The sequence below is a fragment of the Bubalus kerabau genome, chromosome X (assembly GCF_029407905.1).
Source record: "Bubalus kerabau isolate K-KA32 ecotype Philippines breed swamp buffalo chromosome X, PCC_UOA_SB_1v2, whole genome shotgun sequence".
Classification (NCBI taxonomy): Eukaryota; Metazoa; Chordata; class Mammalia; order Artiodactyla; family Bovidae; genus Bubalus; species Bubalus kerabau.
Window position 1 is genome coordinate 57,613,750 of NC_073647.1, and position 20,777 is coordinate 57,634,526.

The following is a 20,777-nucleotide window of genomic DNA, read 5'->3' on the forward strand; positions in this document are numbered from 1 at the left end:
TCAGCTATTTAAAAAAGTGCATTTGAATCATTTCTAATGAGGTGGTTGAAACTGGAGCCTATCATACAGAGTGAAGTAAGTCAGAAAGAAAAACACCAATACAGTATATTAATGCATATATATGGAATTTAGAGAGATGGCAACAATGACCCTGTATGTGAGACAGCAAAAGAGACACAGATGTAAAGAACAGACTTTTGGACTCTGTGGGAGAGGGTGAGGGTGGGATGATTTGAGAGAATAACATTGAAACATGTATATTATCATATGTGAAATAGATTGCCAGTCCAAGTTCGATGCATGAGACAGGGTGCTCAGGGCTGGTGCACTGGGATAACCCAGAGTGATGGGATGGGGAAGGAGTTGGGAGGGAGGGTCAGGATGGGGAACACATGTACACCCATGGCTGATTCATGTGAATGTTTGCCAAAAACCACCACAGTATTGTAAAGTTATTAGCCTCCAATTAAAATAAATTAAAATAAATAAATAAAAACAGAGACACTACTTTGCCAAAAAAAAAACAAAACTATCAATCATTTCCTTTGGAATCTCCTGTTGGTTTCTTTTTTCTGCATCATTTTATTAAACCTCTGAAAAGTCTACTTGAAAAAAAATTTACACACACATCACCCTGATAATTGGCTGTTCTTCCTAGTCTACTGAATAAAGCACTAGGTTGGGAATAAGAGAACCTTGATGCTTTTTCTTACCTTGATCAATGACATAAACATTCTGTGTTCCAGTTTTCTACCCATAAAGTGGTTTTTCTCTGTGCTGCAGAGGTATCAACCAAATTTAATTTAAAGGTTGGATATGCTTAAGGGCTTTCTCTGAGAATGATGCACAGAAATTATATGAGGGTATTATTATGTTTTAATATATGGAAAAGAAATGTGATTGTTTTGGTATTGGTGGTTATTATTATTAATTTTTAAAGACTAATATATCCATAGCTTTTCAGGACAATACTTTAACAACTCTTTGACAGGATGATATTTCTCTGTACATATTTTACTGCTCTGTGCTTTAAATTACCCCAGTCTCTACCAAACACCTAGTGAAATGGTGTTGGTGGTAGAGGTGGGATTTGCCTGTGCCTGTGTGTCAAATGTGTGTTGACTGAACGTGAGACTTATTTTGTGGTGATCCGAGGCTTTGAGTTCATCCTTTTAGCAAAGGCCTTCCTTGCCGTATCCTCATCCAATCCTAGTTTTAATTCACGTGACAATGGTAGTCTTTTACAAGGTGAAAGGATTTGTAAGTAGGCAGCTAATTGGCTCTCTAAAAAGGACCCTGATGCTGGGAAAGGTTGAAGGCAGGAGGAGAAGGGAATGACAGAGGATGAGATGGTTGGATGGCATCACTGACTCAATGGACATGAGTTTGAGTAAGCTTGAGTAAACTCCCAGAATTGGTGATGGACAGGGAAGCCTGGCGTGCTGCAGTCCATGGGGCCGCAAAGAGTCAGACACGACTGAGCGACTGAACTGAACTAGCTGGTCATTTTATGTAATGCACAGATTACTACCAATGATGTACTATACATTTTGCTTTTATAAAAAGATCATCGTATGATAGTAAGTAGTGATGTGTAGGATTGTGACAATTTTATTCTCTTTTAAGGCCATGAGTCATCCATTAACCTCTTACTTTGCCTCTCACTATTTGCTGTCATTTCTCAGTACCCTTAACAGTAAAAATGGACCCTAAAATGTGATACAAAATACTCTGGGAGTTTAGAGAAGGTAGAAGCAACCTCTGGCTAGGTGCCAGGGAAGGCTTCACAGAAGTGGTGGAATTCCTTGTTGGGATTCCTGTAGGTTGAGAGCTTGGTATAGCCTGTGGGAGACAGACAATTTATAGGGAAGAAAAGAGCCTGGAATTCAAGGTAGAAAGAATAAATTATGAGGATTTCCCTAGTGGTACAGTACTTAAGACTCTGTACTTCCAATGCAGGGTCACAGGTTTGATCCCCTGTCAGAGAACAATATGAGCCTTCCCTGATAGCTCAGTTGGTAAAGAATCTGCCTGAAATGCAGGAGACCCCAGGTTGATTCGTAGGTTGGGAAGATCTGCTGGAGAAGGGATAGGCTACCCACTCCAGTATTCTTGGTCTTCCCTTGCAGATCAGTTAAGAATCTGCCTGCAATGTGTCCTTAAAAAAAAAAAATTTTTTTAAGGACAAAAAAGAAAGAAAATTATACCAAGATAAAAGGTGAAGGAAGTATAGAGTAAATCTGAGAAACAGTGAGTACTGGAGAAGTGTAAGATATGTTTATCGTATTGAGAGAAGTTCTGCTGAAGAGGAAGTTTGAGACCCTATCAAAAACAGTCTTGAATGCCATTTTTAAGGAATTTAGATTTTATTCATAAGGCAGTATGGGAACCCTTGAAGAATTTTAAGTAGCAGAGGAATGTTAACAGAGGTGGTTTTGAGAAGATTGATCTGACAGATATGAATAAAATGGAGGAGGGAAGACTGAAGAAGGATGAACTACTTATTAGATTTTTGCAATAGCCCAAGCAAGAACTCAAAGCGGGAATTAATGCTGCCTACATTTGCAAGAATAACTCAATGGTTCTTGATTTTTTTTATGTGAACAGGAAAAATGCAAAGGCAATTGTGACCCTGAATAAGTTGCTGAATAAGGATGCCAATTTTTTTGTAAGTGAAAAAGTTATAAATTCAAAGGAAAGATTCTATTTGGGGGGAAATGGTTTCTGAACTTCTCTGAGTTGAAGGATAGATTGAGTGTATAGCTAGAGTTGCCTAATAAGGAGATGTACATATGGTATGTGTGTTGCAGTGAATTTAAGGTTCTTTCTTCATTGTGAAAAAACGTGCAGAGGTTGAGAAAGTGAAGTGGAAGTTTATTTAAGCAAGGATACACTCTCAGTGAGCAGGAAGAAATTAAGCACTAGGGCTCAACTGAAATGGAACACAGGGCATTTGAATCCAATACGTTTGCCGAGGATGGCTAAATCGGGAGCACACCGGTAGATTTACTCTGCCTCTGAAAGTTTCCTGCAAAAGACTAACAATGTACCATGCCTCTCCAACACTACATTCTTTTTCCCAAATGCAACCTTTATATTCTCAAAGTCAAGCTGACAGACAAACATCACCCAAATGTTGGACTTGATTCTTAAAGGATCTTTCCACATGTGAACTTATCACATCCTTTTATTAAGTTCCCTGATGGCTCAGTAGGTAAATAAACCGCCTGCAATGCAGGAGTCCCAGGTTCAATTCCTGGGTGGGGAAGATCCCCTGGACAAGGAAAGACTACCCACTCCAGTATTCTTGCCTGGAGAATTCCATGGACAGAGTTGCCTGATGGACTATAGTAGTCCATGGGGTCGCAGAGACTTGGACAAGACTGAGTGACTAGCACTTTCACTTTCAACCTTTCAGTGGGTTCTCAGGTGGCACAGTTGTAAAGAACGCCCCTACCAGTTCAGGAGACGCAAGAGATGTGGGTTTGGCCCCTGAATCGAGAAGATCTTCTGGAGTAGGAAATCGCAACCTGCTCCAGTATTCTTGCCTGGAAAATCCCAAGAGCAGAGGAGCCTGGCAGGCTATAGTCTGTGGGGTCATAAAAGAGAGAGTGCTGCCTGACTGAGCACAGCACATGTGCACGCTCACACACACACACAGGCACTTTCAGAGAGCTGGCAGACAGGTGAGGGACTGCTGCTCTGTGCCTCTTGTGCAAGCAGGTTATGAGGAGCATAGAAACGAAGGCGAAGAAGGAGGAGTTTGGGCGTCCTATTCCAGCTTTTCATCCCAGCTACATTTTCCCAAGGGGAGGAGGGATTTTTTTCCCTCATTTTGCTTAGATCAGAACTGTCATGGCATTGGTGTATGATGAGTACTTCTTTTCTGTGAGGCTCTTTTTATCATAATGAGCGCACAGTGAGCAAAAGGTTACATTAGGAACCAGGAGATTCCCACTTTTCCCCACTTTTATTTGCCTGCTCTGGGAAACTGATCATCCAAAACGTGTAGTTTCCTGTCAGTCTGAAGGTCCCTTCTTTCTTCTGACTGCCTATGGACCCCAGTGTTTACAAGATGAGGATTGCTTGCCACTTGGCCCTTGGCGCCATTTCTCTGCTCACACCTAACTAACTGCCTGCTGTAACATTTGCTAGGGTATAATATATATATATATACCTTTTTTTCAGGTATCCCTACAAAATAAATCATTATAATTATGAAATTTAAAAAGGTCCCTAGGGAAGAGAAAAAAAGAAGGCTCGGGACAGAACTTTGGTGGCTGCCTCATTTGAATACAGAAATGAGAGTTGCCACAAGTGTTGCTAGCGGTAAAGAACCCGCCTGTCAGTGCAGGAGATGAAAGAAGCACAGGTGCGATCCCTGTGTCAGGAAGATCCCCTGGAGGAGAGCATGGCAAATCACGTCAGCATTCTTACCTGGAGAATCCCATAGACAGCGGAGCCCCACGGGCACGGTACAGTCCATAGGGTCGCAAAAAGTCAGACACGACTGAAGCCTCTTAATACACACACAGAGAGAAGGAAAAGTTAGAGCAGCTGGGTCGGGGAATCATGTGAAAGCAGTGTTTAGGAAGTCTTTGTTGGAGAAAATTTCAGGAAGCGGGGATTAATCGACAATCTAAAATTATAAAGAGAAAATCGATGGGCTGAGAATGAAAAAGTTATTGAATTTGTTGACCTTGGTCAGATTTCAGATGCTGCCAGGACAATTTCAGGACAGTGGAAAGGACAGAGATCAGATGAAGGAGTTAAGGAGGTCTTGGGTTATAATGGAGTGAAGTCAAATTTGTGTAGACTGCAGTCTTTTCAAAAGGTGAACGTTGCTTATTTTTGCTTTCATAGCATTAAACTGGGTCTATTACACATTTTAATGTTACATGCAAGAAGCATTTTTAGCATTTTGTAGCAGATTTTTAAAGCTACAATTTCAGATTTTGAACTGATCAGCATGAGACAGATTCCTTTTAGCACCATTTTAGTTCTGGACAAAATTCAAGCTGGATATTACTGATTACTCTGAAATGCAAATAGTACTATTTTGTTTTACAGCTATCATTTAAAAAGTCATGTACTCATTAACACAAATATGTGCTGCATGAACTACAAAAAATGAGAACGAAAATGGACAGTATTTGTATTTTGTGGGTTCTTTGATAATGGAACTGAATGCTCTAATCTTCAAACACTAATGAGCAGCAAAATGTAATTTGATGATGCCCATTTACTTCTGACTAGCTTCTTTTGATCTGTAGCGCTATAACCCCATACCAGGTGAAACTGCCCATTTTGACAGATTTTTATTTGACCAATATTTCTAATTATGGCCAAATAATCAGATGATTATTGTGAAAAAATATTACATTGGGACAAATTTTACTTTTATGGAATGCAGTTATAATTTCTCAGTTATCTGCCACCAGGACCATGAGCTTTACTTTCCTCTTTCCCTTTCTGCTTTTCTTGTCCTTTCCCCACCATTGGCAAACAAGGGCTTTCCTCCAGTTTTTCATTTGAAAACTTGCTAGGAGCTCATCTTGGTTGCAAACAGTGTTTTAATCTCATATGGCTTTGTTGTCATTTTTATTTTCCTTCACCTTTTTTCTGTCATTACAGTGTCATGTCATGTAGACATACATACATTCCCCAGTGGCACTAGTTGTAAAGAACCTGCCTACCAATGCAGGAGACCTAAGAGACTTGGGTTTGATCCCTGGGCTGGGAAGATTCCCAAAAGGAGGGAGTGGCGACCCATTCCAGTATTCTTGCCTGGAGAATCCCATGGACAGAGGAGCCTGGCAGGCTACAATCCAAAGGGTTGCAAAGAGTTGAACACATGTGCACACATGCATATTGTCTATACATACACATACAGGCATGCACAAGTACATATACCCATGTATATATAAATACATGTATAAATTTATATCATAGAGTAGTAGGAGAAAGGTTGCAAAGCAGAAAGGCTGAGAGTTTAACTATTTAGCTCATAGTCTAATGAGGCAGGTTTTCTTCCTTTAGCTTCACATGAGAAAATCTCTACTCCACAATCACAAACTGAAATTCAAAATCCAGCTAGCTATTTTACAGATATGCCTCTGAAATGTGGGAGATGGGGTTAAAGCATTTATAGCTCAGTGAGACCAATCATTATGATTGGCAAATGAACTCAAAACATTATCTTAGTACTGTTAGGGCAGTCGGGAATTCTACTTGCATAGCATCCAAACTCTAATACTCTGAATGAGTAGCAGATTGAAAAATGGTAGAAAACTTTGAAGTTTTGATTCTCATATCATTTGGGGTAACACTTGTTTCATAGAATAATGAAATCTGGTTTGTTTGAAGGGACCTTAAAGGATCATCTAATTTGTTTTCTTTTTCCAACACAGCGGTACTTTTCTTAATGCACCTGAGAGAGAAATGTCTAATGACATGGAATGCCTTACTTTCTGTAGGCTCCTTTTCCATTAAAAATATATTCTTTGTACTGAGTTGTGATCTGTCTCCCTGTAAGCTCTCACTCAGTTCTGCCCTTAGGGACAATACAGAATCTAAGACTTACCTCTTTCTCATGATAGCTATTCAAATATGTGCAGTTCTTTTCCATTTTGTTCACTTTTCCCAAGGTACTTTCTACAGTCTGTATATATAGTTTTATCAACTGTCCTTTGATCATTGACCTCTCCAGAATATTGGTTGCTCCCCTTCTCATTTATTATAATTTATCAAAACTCCTCCTAAAATGTCATACATTATTTAACCTAACACTCCAAGTAGAGCCATTGTCTTTGCAGAATACAACTGAATGATGTCTTACATATTATAGGTTTAAAAATCAAATCTGTTGAGTATAGGTTCCCATCTTAGATTCTCAATGACAGACCAAGACTTTTACCTTTTATAGTAATTGCATCTTGCAGTGGGCACATGTTGACTCTGTGGACAACTAAAATCCTCGTTTCTTTAAAAAAAAAAAAAATACAAACCACAATCAAGTTAGATAATCCCAAATCCTGGACCTATGCCATTGATTTAAAAAAAAACAAACAACAAACTACCTGTAAGATTTGAGTTTATCCTTGTTAAATTTAATTTTGTTCGGTTTCAGTTCAGCACTGCTACCTTTTACAAAAACTTTGAATCCTGATTCTGTCATCTATCTTATTAGATCTCTTTAGATGTTGTGTCATTTGCAAATTTAACAAGTACACCTTCAAACATCTTCTGTGTCACTGATATGCTGAAAAAGACAGGAACAAGAAGAAATGCCTGGAACTAACTATCAGAAACCTTCTACTGGACTGACATCAATCTAATAATTAATAGACTTTGAATTCAATTTTTCAGCCAAATGAAAATCTATTCAATTGTACTGTTATCCCACTCATATGCCTTTCTCACAATGGTATGGAAATAATTTGCCCAGAGTCATTGTGAAATTAAATATTCTCTATTTTTACCTTTCAATTGCTTTTTCTCTAAAAGTTGTCAGTAATGTGGCATCAGTTATGTTACATAATCCATGCTACTTCTTGATTTTCAGCATGTTTTATAAGATCATGAAAGCTTTTTGTTTGATAAACCCACATGGAACAGGGTTGGGGCTGCTTCATTTTCTTTGACACAACTAAGAAACCTTGATACTTTAATCAAGACTTGCTAAGGGAGAAGCAAGGAAAGTATAAGAAATCTTAAAAAAATCTGGTTTGCAAAGTGTAGAATTTGAATCCCCTTCTAGCTAATGTAGCCCACCAGGCCTGACCCATTCCACATGGAGACCTATGGAAAATGAGAGGCTTTATTTCAACCTTTGTAAAAGGTCTGCATCCATGTTTTAAATGTCATTTGATACTCATCTGGGATAATCATCCTGGATTTTATGATCATGGAATATAGACCAAGAAAAGCTATGTTCTCTTGCTTATCTACCTGAGGCCCACTTTCTCAATTCCTATTTCTAGAATGAAAGGGATGTTTTATTGCTAAATGATTTTTACCAGGAATGAACTTATCCTGAAATTCCACTCTACCTACATTTTATTTTATCTTTTTTACTTTTTCCCATATCAATTCAGTATAAGAGTAACTTGTATAATAGTAAGTAACATGATGACCTTGGGATTCATATCGTAGAGATTACCATCCTGGAATACCAAAGAGTAGGGTCATAAACTGCCTTTCAATCAGGCAGAAACTTGGAAAATGAAGGACTAGGGATTAAAGACCAATTAAGAAGCTTTTATTATCATCTGTATGAGATGTGACCAAGTATCTGCTACAAACCACTGCTAGTTTGTAGCAGTGGGAATGAAATAGCCCTGCGGTAGAATTGGGAAATTGACAACATATGGGACAAGGGAGGAAAAGAATCCGACAATAAGTGAAAGCTTTGAGCCAGGACAGTTGAATAAAAGGGATACTCTGGGGAAACCAGGCAGTTAGGAATGATATCTACCAAAGGAAGAGAGCAGGATGAAAATTATGATGGATTTATAATGGTGCTAGCATACTCTGGGTGATTTTAAGCATACAGTTAGAAGTTTCTATCTGGAGAGATACTGGGTATTTTTGTCAAAAAGATAATAGGTGAATTCAAAGAAGAGTGTTTGGAGCAGAAGAGGAAGGGCTTATAGATATAATCTTGGAGAATAATGCCTCCATTTAGAATGGGGGTTAGAAAGAATTTGCCAAGAGAGTGTTAAGAAAGAGAAAAGATAAAACTGATGCCACATCTCAGGAGCCAAAGAGAGAAAGCATTTTTTTGTTTGTTTGTTTATTTATGTAAGAGCATTAGGGAGTAAAACAGCATTATCAACTTTTCCAAAGTTGAAAAGTAAAAGGATGTCAGGTCTTCAGGTTTGCTGATGACATAGTTATTGGAGTCTTTCCACAGAATGGGTTCAGGAGAATGTTAAGGGCGGATAGGAACGTAATATGATGAGGAATGGAGGAAGCACAAGCAACAGACTCCTCTATCCAATATAAATGGCTGTGACGGTAAGAAAATGGCTTTACTATTGCTTCTTCCTGTTTAACCAGTGGTTTTGTGGATGAGAAGGAAAGGGAAGTGCAACTAATTTGTTGAAAAATTAGTGGATGTTTGCTCTACTGTTTCAATTGATTTTAACTTCAGACTGTTCAATAATGAGTACGTAGTTTAACTACCACAGGAATGAAATTAATTGAGCAATAACAGACAGATGTTAGTTTCTCAGTAAAAGCAACAGAGACTGTTGTCTAAATTACTTTGAATTTATAATGCTACAGAGCATTGTAATTACATTTGTATGTGCATGCTTTAAAAAATAATTTTAAAACTTTTTTATGGTAATAGAAGCACATTTATATGACATCAGGCAGCATGGAAAACCTTCTGTCTGTAGACTGGTGCAAAATAATTGTTAAATTTTGAATTTCTGTGTTGCTTGCTTTGAAATTGCCACCATTGTTTGGATTCCATAGATATTTATGAGAATGTGCCTGCCAGGTTGCCAGTGGAAAGCTAAGAAATGAAAAAAGGTAAGCAACAGCCAGAGGAGTTGGCAACACAGCTACTGTAGCTGGAGAAAAAGAAGGAAGGGAGTGTGCAATTATTTAAAATTAGTAGATATAGAAAGAGAAAAGCTGAGCAAATAATTTAGGTATATAAGCAAGTTCAAGAGATGAATGGAAACAGCATTCTGGCTGTTGAAAAAAGAAAGTCAGGAGAAAGGCTGACTGACGAAAAGCCATATGTGAACCCAGAATAATCAATAACTAGGGTTGACTAGAGGTCTAGCAACAGTAGTATTTGGAAGAATAGAAGAAAGATATGGTCCCATGGGCCATTTTAACCAGAGAGAAGGCTCTGAGAAATGACACAAAAGAAATTGACCTCTGCAAATTTTCTCTTCTGTTTTCAAGATTCCTTTCTCCCTCCCACCCTCTCTCCTTTCCTCCTTTCCTTCCTTCAATGCTAAGTAATAGCTAGACACTACATCTCCAGATATATTTCAGGAATATGGTTAGTGAATTATAAATTATATTTAAAACCACCTATTGCCAAAGGAAATCATTGGGTTTGTTAAAAATTATCAACCCCAAATGACTCAAATACAAAACTAAAGCCTCAACTTAAAGAAGAAAAAAGTTAGTAACTAACAAAGTAAAAAATCCTGCCCTTTGCCTAGCCAAAAAGAAAAAGAAAGCAAAAAGTGAGTAGGATTTATTTTTAGAAAATGTAACCTTTAAAGCTAGCGATAGTGTGTGTTGCCTGGTGCTATACGGTAAGGCCCTTGAGAGGTGCTTAACTAGGCAGGTATGATGATGGCAGAGTTCTTAGGGTAAAAGCAGAGGCGGAGATTGTCACCACATGGGCAGTAAAGGCTGCCTACTCTGAGCACTTTTCCTTGGCTTGTTTACTTGAGTGCTATGTGCATGGGTGTTTTGGCTTAGGATACAAATTCCCAGTGCTGTTGGAAAATACCTGTTTCATATCCACAGTGGAAAAACAGCTTTACCAATCTTAAATAACAAAGAAGTAGCAAAAAACAGATTTTGAGTTTAATCAGGGTTTCTAGTCACTTGCTTAGCTGCCAGTGATGTTCTGTGTTTTTCAACCAAACTGTGTGCATTTATGGTGTTTGTAGGCTGTTCTTTGTGTTAGTTTAATGCACTGGTCTCTAAACCACCCATATTTTGAGGGACACAGATTTTTATTTATAGTGGCATGGGTCATCACAAGGGTAAAATAGGGAGATGATGGATTCTAGAATGTTATGCTAGTACTGATTGGGAAAAGGTTTCGAGGTTTTCTGTGGGCCTACTTTTGTTTTGCGAGAGTGATGGGAAGTCAAAACCAAGCACCCTTAATACTACCAATAGTGTTTAAAGTTGATCTTGTTCAACTTTTAGAAACTTTTCAAAGTATACATGAGAGCAGCTTTAGATGAGCAACATCGGGGTGAGCCTCACTGGGGATGCTCTCCCATGTTGCTCCTTAGCAAGAGTGACAGTCAAAGGTGAGCTGAATGAGCTAGGTGAGCTGGACTTTAAAATGTGAATCACTGCCAGTCCTTACCCCACTCCATTATTTGAAGTCAAAAGGTCCTAGTTCTTGGTCCTAGTCCTACAGAGTCCTTCCCCACTGCACCCCTGCTAATTCTCTGTGTGGTAGTCCCCTCTTGAAACTAAAACCCAAGCATCCATTTTCCTACCCCAGAGCTCTGGATCAAGCAATCGGTTACCTGTTCTCTTTAATAAATAGACCTTAACTTTATCCCTTTTATTTTTCTAATTTTACCAGATTCATGTCTCCTATATTTTAATATTCCAATGCTGCATTCAGTTATCTTCATTATGCAGTTGATAGTGTGTCATGTACTTTAAATTATTGACTTGCCTCTTTTTTTATCAAAGTGAATTAAAGGTGCATTTGTCAAAAATGTAAGGCCTTTCATTGTCCTTGCTCTAGTACTAAGCTGTCTCCTCATTGGTATCATTTAAGAAAGGACTTGATTGCATTCTACTTGGCTGCCTCCTGCTGCTGGAAAAGCTATTTAATTTTCCAGTGAAGTTTATGCTGATAAGTTGAATGGAATGGGTATTGATATGATACATTTAATAACATGTTATATTCATTTATTTTATTTTCCTCTTTATCAAGCAGGATTTTAGCATCCTTATAAATTATTATATGACCCAAGAAAATGCCTAGTCAGTTTGTTTTCTGTGCTGGGATTAGTATATGAAGTCAGGTGGAAAATTTAAATCCACATGTGATGGGTTCTAATTCTGACCTATAAACAAGTTTGTTATGATCATAATAATTTACATTCATGATACTTTATATAATAAAATGCATTTATTTCTTTTTGGTTTTCAATGCATTCTTTACATTGTCAGACATTTTTCTCAGCCATGCTGTGAGGACATAAATGATGTTATTCTCATTTAGTCGATGACAAAAATTAAGCTCAGTTATTTAATCTGTGTGACCTAAACTATGCAACTAGCTAGTAAATGGCAGAGTCAGGACTGAAATCTCAGCTCATATGACTGCAAATCTTGCACTTGCAGTTCCATATCTCAGATCCATGCTATTGTTTCTCTTTGCATATTATTCTTAAAATGTCTCCCCCCTTCCAACTCTGCATGATATCATTCTTAATCAAGCATCCCAATCTCATTATAATATCCTATAGATGTTTTCAAATTGTTAAATCTGTTTTAGTGGTTCCACCTTCTGGGGTAACTTACTTCAAACACCATGATGTGAAAGGAGGGAAGAGATAAAATCATATTGTTCTAGAGTTAAAACTTGAATTAACTATAAAACCATAAGCTCAATTAAATGAACCATTTTGTAGCTTAATACTATATAGAAGCATATTAATTATGTTAGCAAGTAAAAGAGTCTGCATTCATTTTTTTAAAGTCTATTTTTATTTTAAATTCATCAAAATCATATCTCAGATTCTGTGTTCCCCAAGGATGGATTACTTAATCAATAGTTCTGTAATAATTTCTTAAACTATTTGGATGGGGGGGTGTAGTTCTTAACCTCACACCATATCATAAACTAAATTTCTTCAATCTAGATTAAAAACTTGTAAGTTAAGAAAATAAAAGAAAGAAAACAAGCTGTAGGTAACTGTTGTCTGAAATTTAGATGGAGTATGGGCTTGCTAAGCCTGAAAGCTTAGGGGAAAAAAATACAGGTACAGTTTACCAGATACATATTAAAGAGTAAACTCTGTAATGCAAAAAAAGATATAAGCAAAATTAATAGGCAAATGATATACTCTGAGAAGTAGTTGAAACACACATAACACTGAGATATATTGTTTAACAGTTTAGAAATTACAGATGTCAGGATAAATTTCTATTTTACTTTTAAAATGTAACTTAGGACAACAAAATCCCTTGTAGTGTGTTATAAGATATTGCTATTAAACATCTATTTCTGCTTTATTGACTATGCCAAAGCCTTTGACTGTGTGGATCACAATAAACTGTGGAAAATTCTGAAAGAGATGGGAAAACCAGACCACCTGGCCTGCCTCTTGAGAAACCTATATGCAGGTCAGGAAGCAACAGTTAGAACTGGACATGGAACAACAGACTGGTTCCAAATAGGAAAAAGAGTATGCCAAGGCTGTATATTGTCACCCTGCTCATTTTACTTGTATGCAGAGTGCATCATGAGAAACGCTGGGCTGGAAGAAACACAAGCTGGAATCAAGATTGTTGGGAGAAATATCAATAACCTCAGATATGCAGATGACACCATCATTATGGCAGAAAGTGAAGAGGAACTAAAAAGCCTCTTGATAAAAGTGAAAGAGGAGAGTGAAAAAGTTGGCTTAAAGCTCAACATTCAGAAAACTAAGATCATGGCATCTGGTCCCATCACTTCATGGCAAATAGGTGGGGAAACAGTGGAAACAGTGTCAGACTTTATTTTTTGGGGCTCCAAAATCACTGCAGATGGTGGCTGCAGCCATGAAATTAAAAGACGCTTACTCCTTGGAAGAAAAGTTATGACCAACCTAGATAGCGTATTGAAAGCAGAGATTATCACTTTGCCAACAAAGGTCCATTTAGTCAAGGCTATGGTTTTTCCAGTGGTCATGTATGGATGTGAGAGTTGGACTGTGAATAAAGCTGACTGCAGAAGAATTGATGCTTTTGAACTGTGGTGTTGGAGAAGACTCTTGAGGGTCCCTTGGATGGCAAGGAGATCCAACCAGTCCATCGTAAAGGAGATCAGTCCTGGGTGTTCATTGGAAGGACTGATGCTGAAGCTGAGGGTGTTCATTGGAAGGACTGATGCTGAAGCTGAAACTCCAATACTTTGGCCACCTCATGCGAGAGTTGACTCATTGGAAAAGACTCTGATGCTAGAAGGGATTGGGGGCAGGAGGAGAAGGGGACGACAGAGGATGAGATGGCTGGATGGCATCACTGACTCGATAGACATGAGTTTGGGTGAACTCCGGGAGTTGGAGATGGACAGGGAGGCCTGGCGTGCTGCGATTCATGGGGTTGCAAAGAGTCGGACATGACTGAGCGACTGAACTGAACTGAACTGAACTGAGTCTCATTGGCAAAATCAGAAATGATTGAAAGCATATAAGTTGCTGATACAAACCCTAGGATAACTCATAACAGCCTGCGTGTGAGTGTGCTAAGTTGCTTCAGTCATGTCCAACTCTTTGTGACCTCATGGACTGTAGTCCACCAGGTTCCTCTGTCTATGGGATTCTCCAGGCTAGAATACCAGAGTGGGTTGCCATGCCCTTCTCCGGGGGATCTTCCCAACCCAGGGATCAAACCTGTGTCTCTTATGTCTCCTGCATTGGCAGATAGCTTCTTTACTACTAGTGCCACCTAGGAAGCCATTGTGCAAATTCATAGCATTGACGTATGTTCTGCATGTTAATAACATAGAAGGGAGGCTGGTAACACTATTTTATTTTTTAAAATGGACTTGGCATCAATGGGGCAGTGATATTGTACATTTATAAGCAAAAGAGCTTATATCTATAGCTGGATAATGAACTTATAGGCAGATAAAAATGAATGTGCAAACAAAATAATGATATGTCATTTTTTGAAAATAAAATTTCAAAATAAAGTAATTCAATCCTAGCAGGACTAGGTTACATGTAATTAAAATCTATGGAATACAACATATGAAAGAATATAGCACTGGTGTCTTAGGAAACTATCAGTGACCTGAAACATGACGGTAACAACAGCACAGGAGAGCAGACGTTGGCAGCTTATCACTGGGTCTGCGACTCAGAATTGGAGTTATAGTCACAGGCCTAGAGTAATCTGCACACACACACATGTATGGGAATGTATGTGTAGTTTTGTTATATTGCAGTGCTTGAAGAAAAAGTAATATAAAGGGGACTTTTCAGTATTTTATCTTCTTTCATATAGTTCCATGTTACTGCCTTCTTATCTGTTTCTAAGCTAGACAGGATATAACAGAAGATTATAGGCACTGTTCTAGTGGTCTGAAATTCACAAAACTAATAATGAGGAATTTGTCATCAAATGTTAATAGAGAAATGGTGGAGATACCAAGAAAGAAATAACATGAAATGCTTAGGTTATGAGCTAGTTCTGGAAGTTTCTTACAGAAAGAGGAAACATGTTCACTATTGCCTTTACCAACAACTTCTTTCAAGATAAAAATATAGAAAATAGGCCAGATATCACTGTGTAGTTGTTTAAAAGATTTCTGTGTTGAGAATATATTTTTGAAGCTGGTGCACATCTGATTTTCATTCAAGAAATGCAAATGGAAAAAAGATTTCTTAATAAAAGATATGACCCATTCCATTGAATATAGTGTAATAACTTATTAGTTCCATTATTTGTTTCTGAGACAGACTGATGGATTTATCAGGATCTGTGAAACTATTTAGGGTGTATTACGTATAACAGTTATAAAGTATATGTATGTTTGTGATTAGTTGCTGATATGTGTCCAACTCATTGTGACCCCATGGACTGTAGCCCACCAGGTTCCTTGTCCATGGGGATTCTCCAGGCAAGAATGCTAGAGTGGGTTGCCATACCTTCCTCCGGAGGTTCTTCCCAACCTGGGGATTGAACCCGCGTCTCCTGCTTAGGCAGCCAGATTCTTTACCTCTGAGCCACTATATGTGTATATAGCCATGTATATATGATGTGCAGATAACCTTCTATTAACTCAGAACGCATCACATGTGGAATATAATTTCTTCTCACTACACACTTATGAATTATATATAAAAAAAAAGTTTTTCTTCTGACACCTGAGAGGAAATAGAGTTAGTGGGTGTGTATAGTTAGTAAAAAAAGCTAGGCAGTAGCCGCACAGAAAGTCACCTTCTCTTTTCCTTCCATTTCATTTTCCTTCTGCATTTACACATTATTGTTTTTTAAACATATTTCCTCCAAACTTCCTGCTGTTGCTGCTGCTAAGTCGCTTCAGTCGTGTCCGACTCTGTGCGACCCCATAGACAGCAGCCCACCAGGCTCCCCCGTCCCTGGGATTCTCCAGGCAAGAACACTGGAGTGGGTTGCCATTTCCTTCTCCAATGCATGAAAGTGAAAAGTGAAAGTGAAGTCGCTCATTCGTGTCTGACTCTTCGCGACCCCATGGACTGCAGCCCACCAGGCTCCTCTGTCCATGGGATTTTCCAGGCAAGAATACTGGAGTGGGGTACCATTGCCTTCTCTGTCCAAACTTCCTAATAGCCATCAAATGTTAAGTGTTTCAATTTGTATATATGTCTAATTTAAGAATACTTCTAATTAGAATAGTCTAGGTCCATAAAAAGAAAAAACGTTTGAGTGGTTATTTATCCCTTGTAAGGTTACAGTGTAAGTTATAAACTTCCTTCAGGCATGTACCAATTGATTCAATACATAAGTTTAATGAGCTTACTTTTGCGGAAAAGAATTTTATAGTAGAAAATGTGCTACATCTGCATTTTTTTTCTTGTGATACAATTTTTGTTTCAAGTTTATTATTAAAAAATGGAGCAAAAATAAGAAGAAACACATGTGTATGTCAATCCTTTCAAATATAGGTACAATACTTTAGATTTTGTTTCTTTTGTGATTGAACTTGTTGAAAAATCATAATATCACATATGTGGGAAATGGCTATCTATTATTGAATACATTTAAGGTACCTCACATACTATTGGTGACATTTGTTCCAATTCTTTTGTTTACCAGGGACAGGAGTTGTGTGTTAGTCGCTCAATCATGTTCAACTCTTTGTGATCCCATGGACTATAGCCTGCCAGGCTCTTCTGTCCATGGGATTCTCCAGGCAGGAATACTGGAGTGGGTTGCCATTCCCTTCTCCAAAGGGCAGGGGAGGGTGATATTTATCCTTGCAAGTTACAGAATTAGTAGCTTCCCCGTCATAATGGCTACTCTTTTGCCTTTCCCCTAGGTTAAGTTTGAGGTATTCCTGACCACAACCAAGTTGACTGTCAAGGACTAAGATATTTGCTAATGCCATTTGTCCAGGTTGTTCTTTCAAAACTGGTTACTTGGATTCTTTTTGCTATTTCCCATGCCTTGTGTATTTCTAGTTGCATAAAAATAAATAGAAAAGAAATGACTACTCGGTATTTTGAAGCAAGCCAGTTATGTTTGCATCACTTAGAGAGCTTTTCAGGACTCAGGCAGAGAGACTGGCCGATTTATGACAGTCAGCTGAACACCATTTGTTTATTTCAAAAGATAATAGGAATGAATGATTCTAGTGCATGTGTCATGTTTGTTGAAAAGCTCATCTCATGTTAAAAGAAATAGAAAAAAAAAAACATAACAACTCTTTGGATAACTCTAGACAGCTATATGGAGAAGGCAATGGCAACCCACTCCAGTACTCTTCCCTGGAAAATCCCATGGGCGGAGGAGCCTGGTAGGCTGCAGTCCATGGAGTCGCTAAGAGTCAGACACGACTGAGCGACTTCACTTTCACTTTTCAGTTTCAGACATTGGAGAAGGAAATGGCAGCCCACTCCAGTGTTCTTGCCTGGAGAATTCCAGGGACAGGAGAGCCTGGAGGGCTGCCATCTATGGGGTTGCACAGAGTCGGACACTACTGAAGCGACTTAGCAGCAGCAGCAGCAGAGAGCTATATGAGTATCCTAAGGATGTTATGTTTTGCTTAAAATATGCTGGTCATATCAGTGAGGGGAGAAAAGAAAAGAAAAAAATGTATGTATATGTGTGTGTGTGTGTGTATAGAGAGTATACGTGGAAAATAGTATAAGGAATATAATCTATTTGTATGAAATATAATATTTAACATCTCTTTTAAGCTAAAATTGTCCAATATTGTATAAGGTCACAAAGGTCTTTCCCATAAAAATTTCCAAAGAGAATGAAACTAGAACATACTTAATTTGAATATGTATATTATGTGTGTGTACATATGTACATATGTATATACAATCACAAATGTATTTGAATTTATATTTAATATATTTGCATCTATAATCAATGCTGCTGCTGCTAAGTCGCTTCAGTCATGTCCAATTCTGTGCGACCCCATAGACAGTAGCCCTCCAGGCTCCCCCGTCCCTGGGATTCTCCAGGCAAGAACACTGGAGTGGGTTGACATTTCCTTCTCCAAGGCGTGAAAGTGAAGTCGCTCAGTCATGTCCGACTCTTCGCGACCCCATGGACTGCAGCCTACCAGGCTCCTCGGTCCATGGAATTTTCCAGGCAAGAGTACTGGAGTGGGTTGCCATTGCCTTCTCTGCTATAATCAATATCCTTATGTAATTACCTAATTATATAATATCTTTATGTAGCTTGTTATTGTAAGTTTACAAACCATCAACAATGCCATAAGTATATTGTTCCTTTTGATATTTCATTTCATGAGACTGCAGGTGAACAATCCATACCAGCTACCACATTTTTATCTGTTAATGCAGTGTTGAGTGTAGACAAGGAAGCACTTGATGGGTTAAATCACATATTTATATTGACTTTCACCTACATAGGGTAAGCAGTGTGTTCCTTCTTTATTATAAAGCTGTAGTGATAACCTCACACTTTCCTTTGATATTTCAGTTCCTTACAGCTCACAGATCCCCCTCAAATGTTGACAGTGTTCTACATTGCTGAGAAAATAAAGCAGGAAACATAGTTTTTATCTCAAAATATGTTAGGTTGCCATGTGAGCTGTGCTCAAACTTTATTAAAGATGAGAGGTCAATATATTAATAGAAAGAATTAACAAGCAGAGATTAAGGTAGCTTGGAGGGTAGATTTGGGTTGATAGCAGGCGGGAGGAAGAGAGCCTGCCATCAGCGGGCTTCTCTAGGAAGGCATTGCTCACTAACTCGTGTCCTCCCATTTTTGCAGTCTTCCCTTACAATAGTCATCTAGCCTGGAATCTGACAATGACCCCATGAGGTTGTTTTTTGATGATTATATATCTATAGGTATAGATATTATATGTATGTTTTGGGCTTCTCTGGTAGGTCAGTTGGTAAAGAATCTGCCTGCAGTGCAGGAGACCTGGGTTCAATCCCTGGGTAATCATAGCACAAAAAATGATCATATGAAGCTTCTAAAAATAACTTGCTTTATCATAATATATTTAAACTGCTTTTATTCCTTATATGTACATGGAATATATAGCATCACCAACTCAATCCAGGACATAGTGAAGGACAGGGAAGCCTGGTGTGCTACAGTCCATGGGGTCGCAAAGAGTCAGACACGACTGAGCGACTGAATAACAAATACCTCCTCAGGTGTCTGTGTGTACCTGTGTATTTATAATATATACTAAGATATGGAGTGGCATAAGTCTGCATTTCAGTCTCCAAAGCAAACGTTTATGGAAAGCTTACTCTAGTGACATTTTTTCCTTCGTATCATGCTCCTTGCCCCTTTATTGAAGCAGTGCCTATTTTTCCTTATTGTTTTTTTTTAAAATGTCCCAGAACGGTCTCGTTCTCGTTAGTCTTCTCAGCATTGAAGCTGAGACCTTTGCATACCAACTGCTGTTTTCAGGTCTGATTTGAGCCAGGGCTGGGGGAAATGGGAGTAAAGAAAGGAGGATTCCTTATACTATGTTGGTTTTAATAGCAACTTAACACTTTGGCTTTTACTCTTATTTCTATGGAATTGAATTATTTGAAACTCTTTTGGCCATGAAGAAATCTGAATATACTATCTCGTAAATTTCTTTTCTGGACTTAAGTACTTTTTAAATGTTACCTACTTTTAAAAGAGCTAGGCCAAGTATAATAAAATGCATACCTTTTTAATAGTATCCTTCAGCTCTGCCTCTTCTGTTCTGCTTCTGGAAATGACATATTATAAAAAGATCAACCTATTTAAATGGTGGAATGATTATGAACATACTTTATGATGGGGTCCTAAAATGCTGTTTCATACTCACTGTGAAGTTTAATAGGGAAAATGGATACTTGTGTTATAAAAATCTTTCCTAAATTGGCACACTGAAAACCTTGGATCATATATTAGAAAACATATAGAGCCTTGTATAACACATGTATTCAAACAGTCAATGTATAATATCTGTATGTCTTCATTATATCCCCTGTGATGGTGAGGAGTGAAGAATAATTAAATACCAGTATTTAGTATTTGACTCATTTTAAGCTCGGCTGAGCTTATACTAAAACCAGCTTTTGAAAATCAGTGACTTTAAGTAGTTATATCTGACCAAAAAAGTCAAGATGATCATACCTGTCAAGGGTTAGACGGCAGTACTTTTAAGATGCTATCAGGCACACTCAACGTGATATATACACATGTTAAAAGCATCCTTGGCAGGATTAATATCATTTGGCAGAGTTATTTTAATGGCCTGTGACCCTGTTTCTATGTCTTTGTTACCAATTACCTTGACTATATTTTCCAAAATTGCTCTATATTTTGGATTTTGGCATCTCCCTCATTCTATTCTCAGTGTCTCATAGCGACCTCCAATTATCCCCTCATTGCCTCCTGATATTTGCCACTTCCAATCTCTTGGAAAATGAATCAAACCTACTGTCATTTTATTGAATTTTGGCACTGCTTCTAACCAACCCATTATCCTGCTGCTGCTGCTGCTGCTGCTGCTGCTGCTAAGTCACTTCAGTTGTGTCTGACTCTGTGCGACCCCATAGACAGCAGCCCACCAGGCTCCCCCGTCCCTGGGATTCTCCAGGCAAGAACACTGGAGTGGGTTGGCATTTGCTTCTCCAATGCATGAAAGT

The 20,777-nt window shown here is 38.3% G+C and overlaps 1 protein-coding gene across 11 annotated transcripts in view; it reads left to right on the forward strand.

Annotated features, from left to right (window-relative positions):
• DIAPH2 (diaphanous related formin 2) overlaps positions 1 to 20,777 on the forward strand; it is a 981,259-nt gene that overhangs the window by 560,413 nt on the left and 400,069 nt on the right. Inside the window, exon 24 of one of the 11 annotated variants that reach the window (XM_055563966.1) lies at positions 7,190 to 7,428. The exons of the other annotated variants lie outside the window; for them this stretch is intronic. Within the exon in view, the coding sequence (XP_055419941.1) occupies positions 7,190 to 7,257 (68 nt within the window). The 3' untranslated portion in view covers positions 7,258 to 7,428. Of the gene's footprint in view, positions 1 to 7,189; positions 7,429 to 20,777 lie in introns of those variants that run through there. 11 annotated transcript variants of the gene reach the window in all.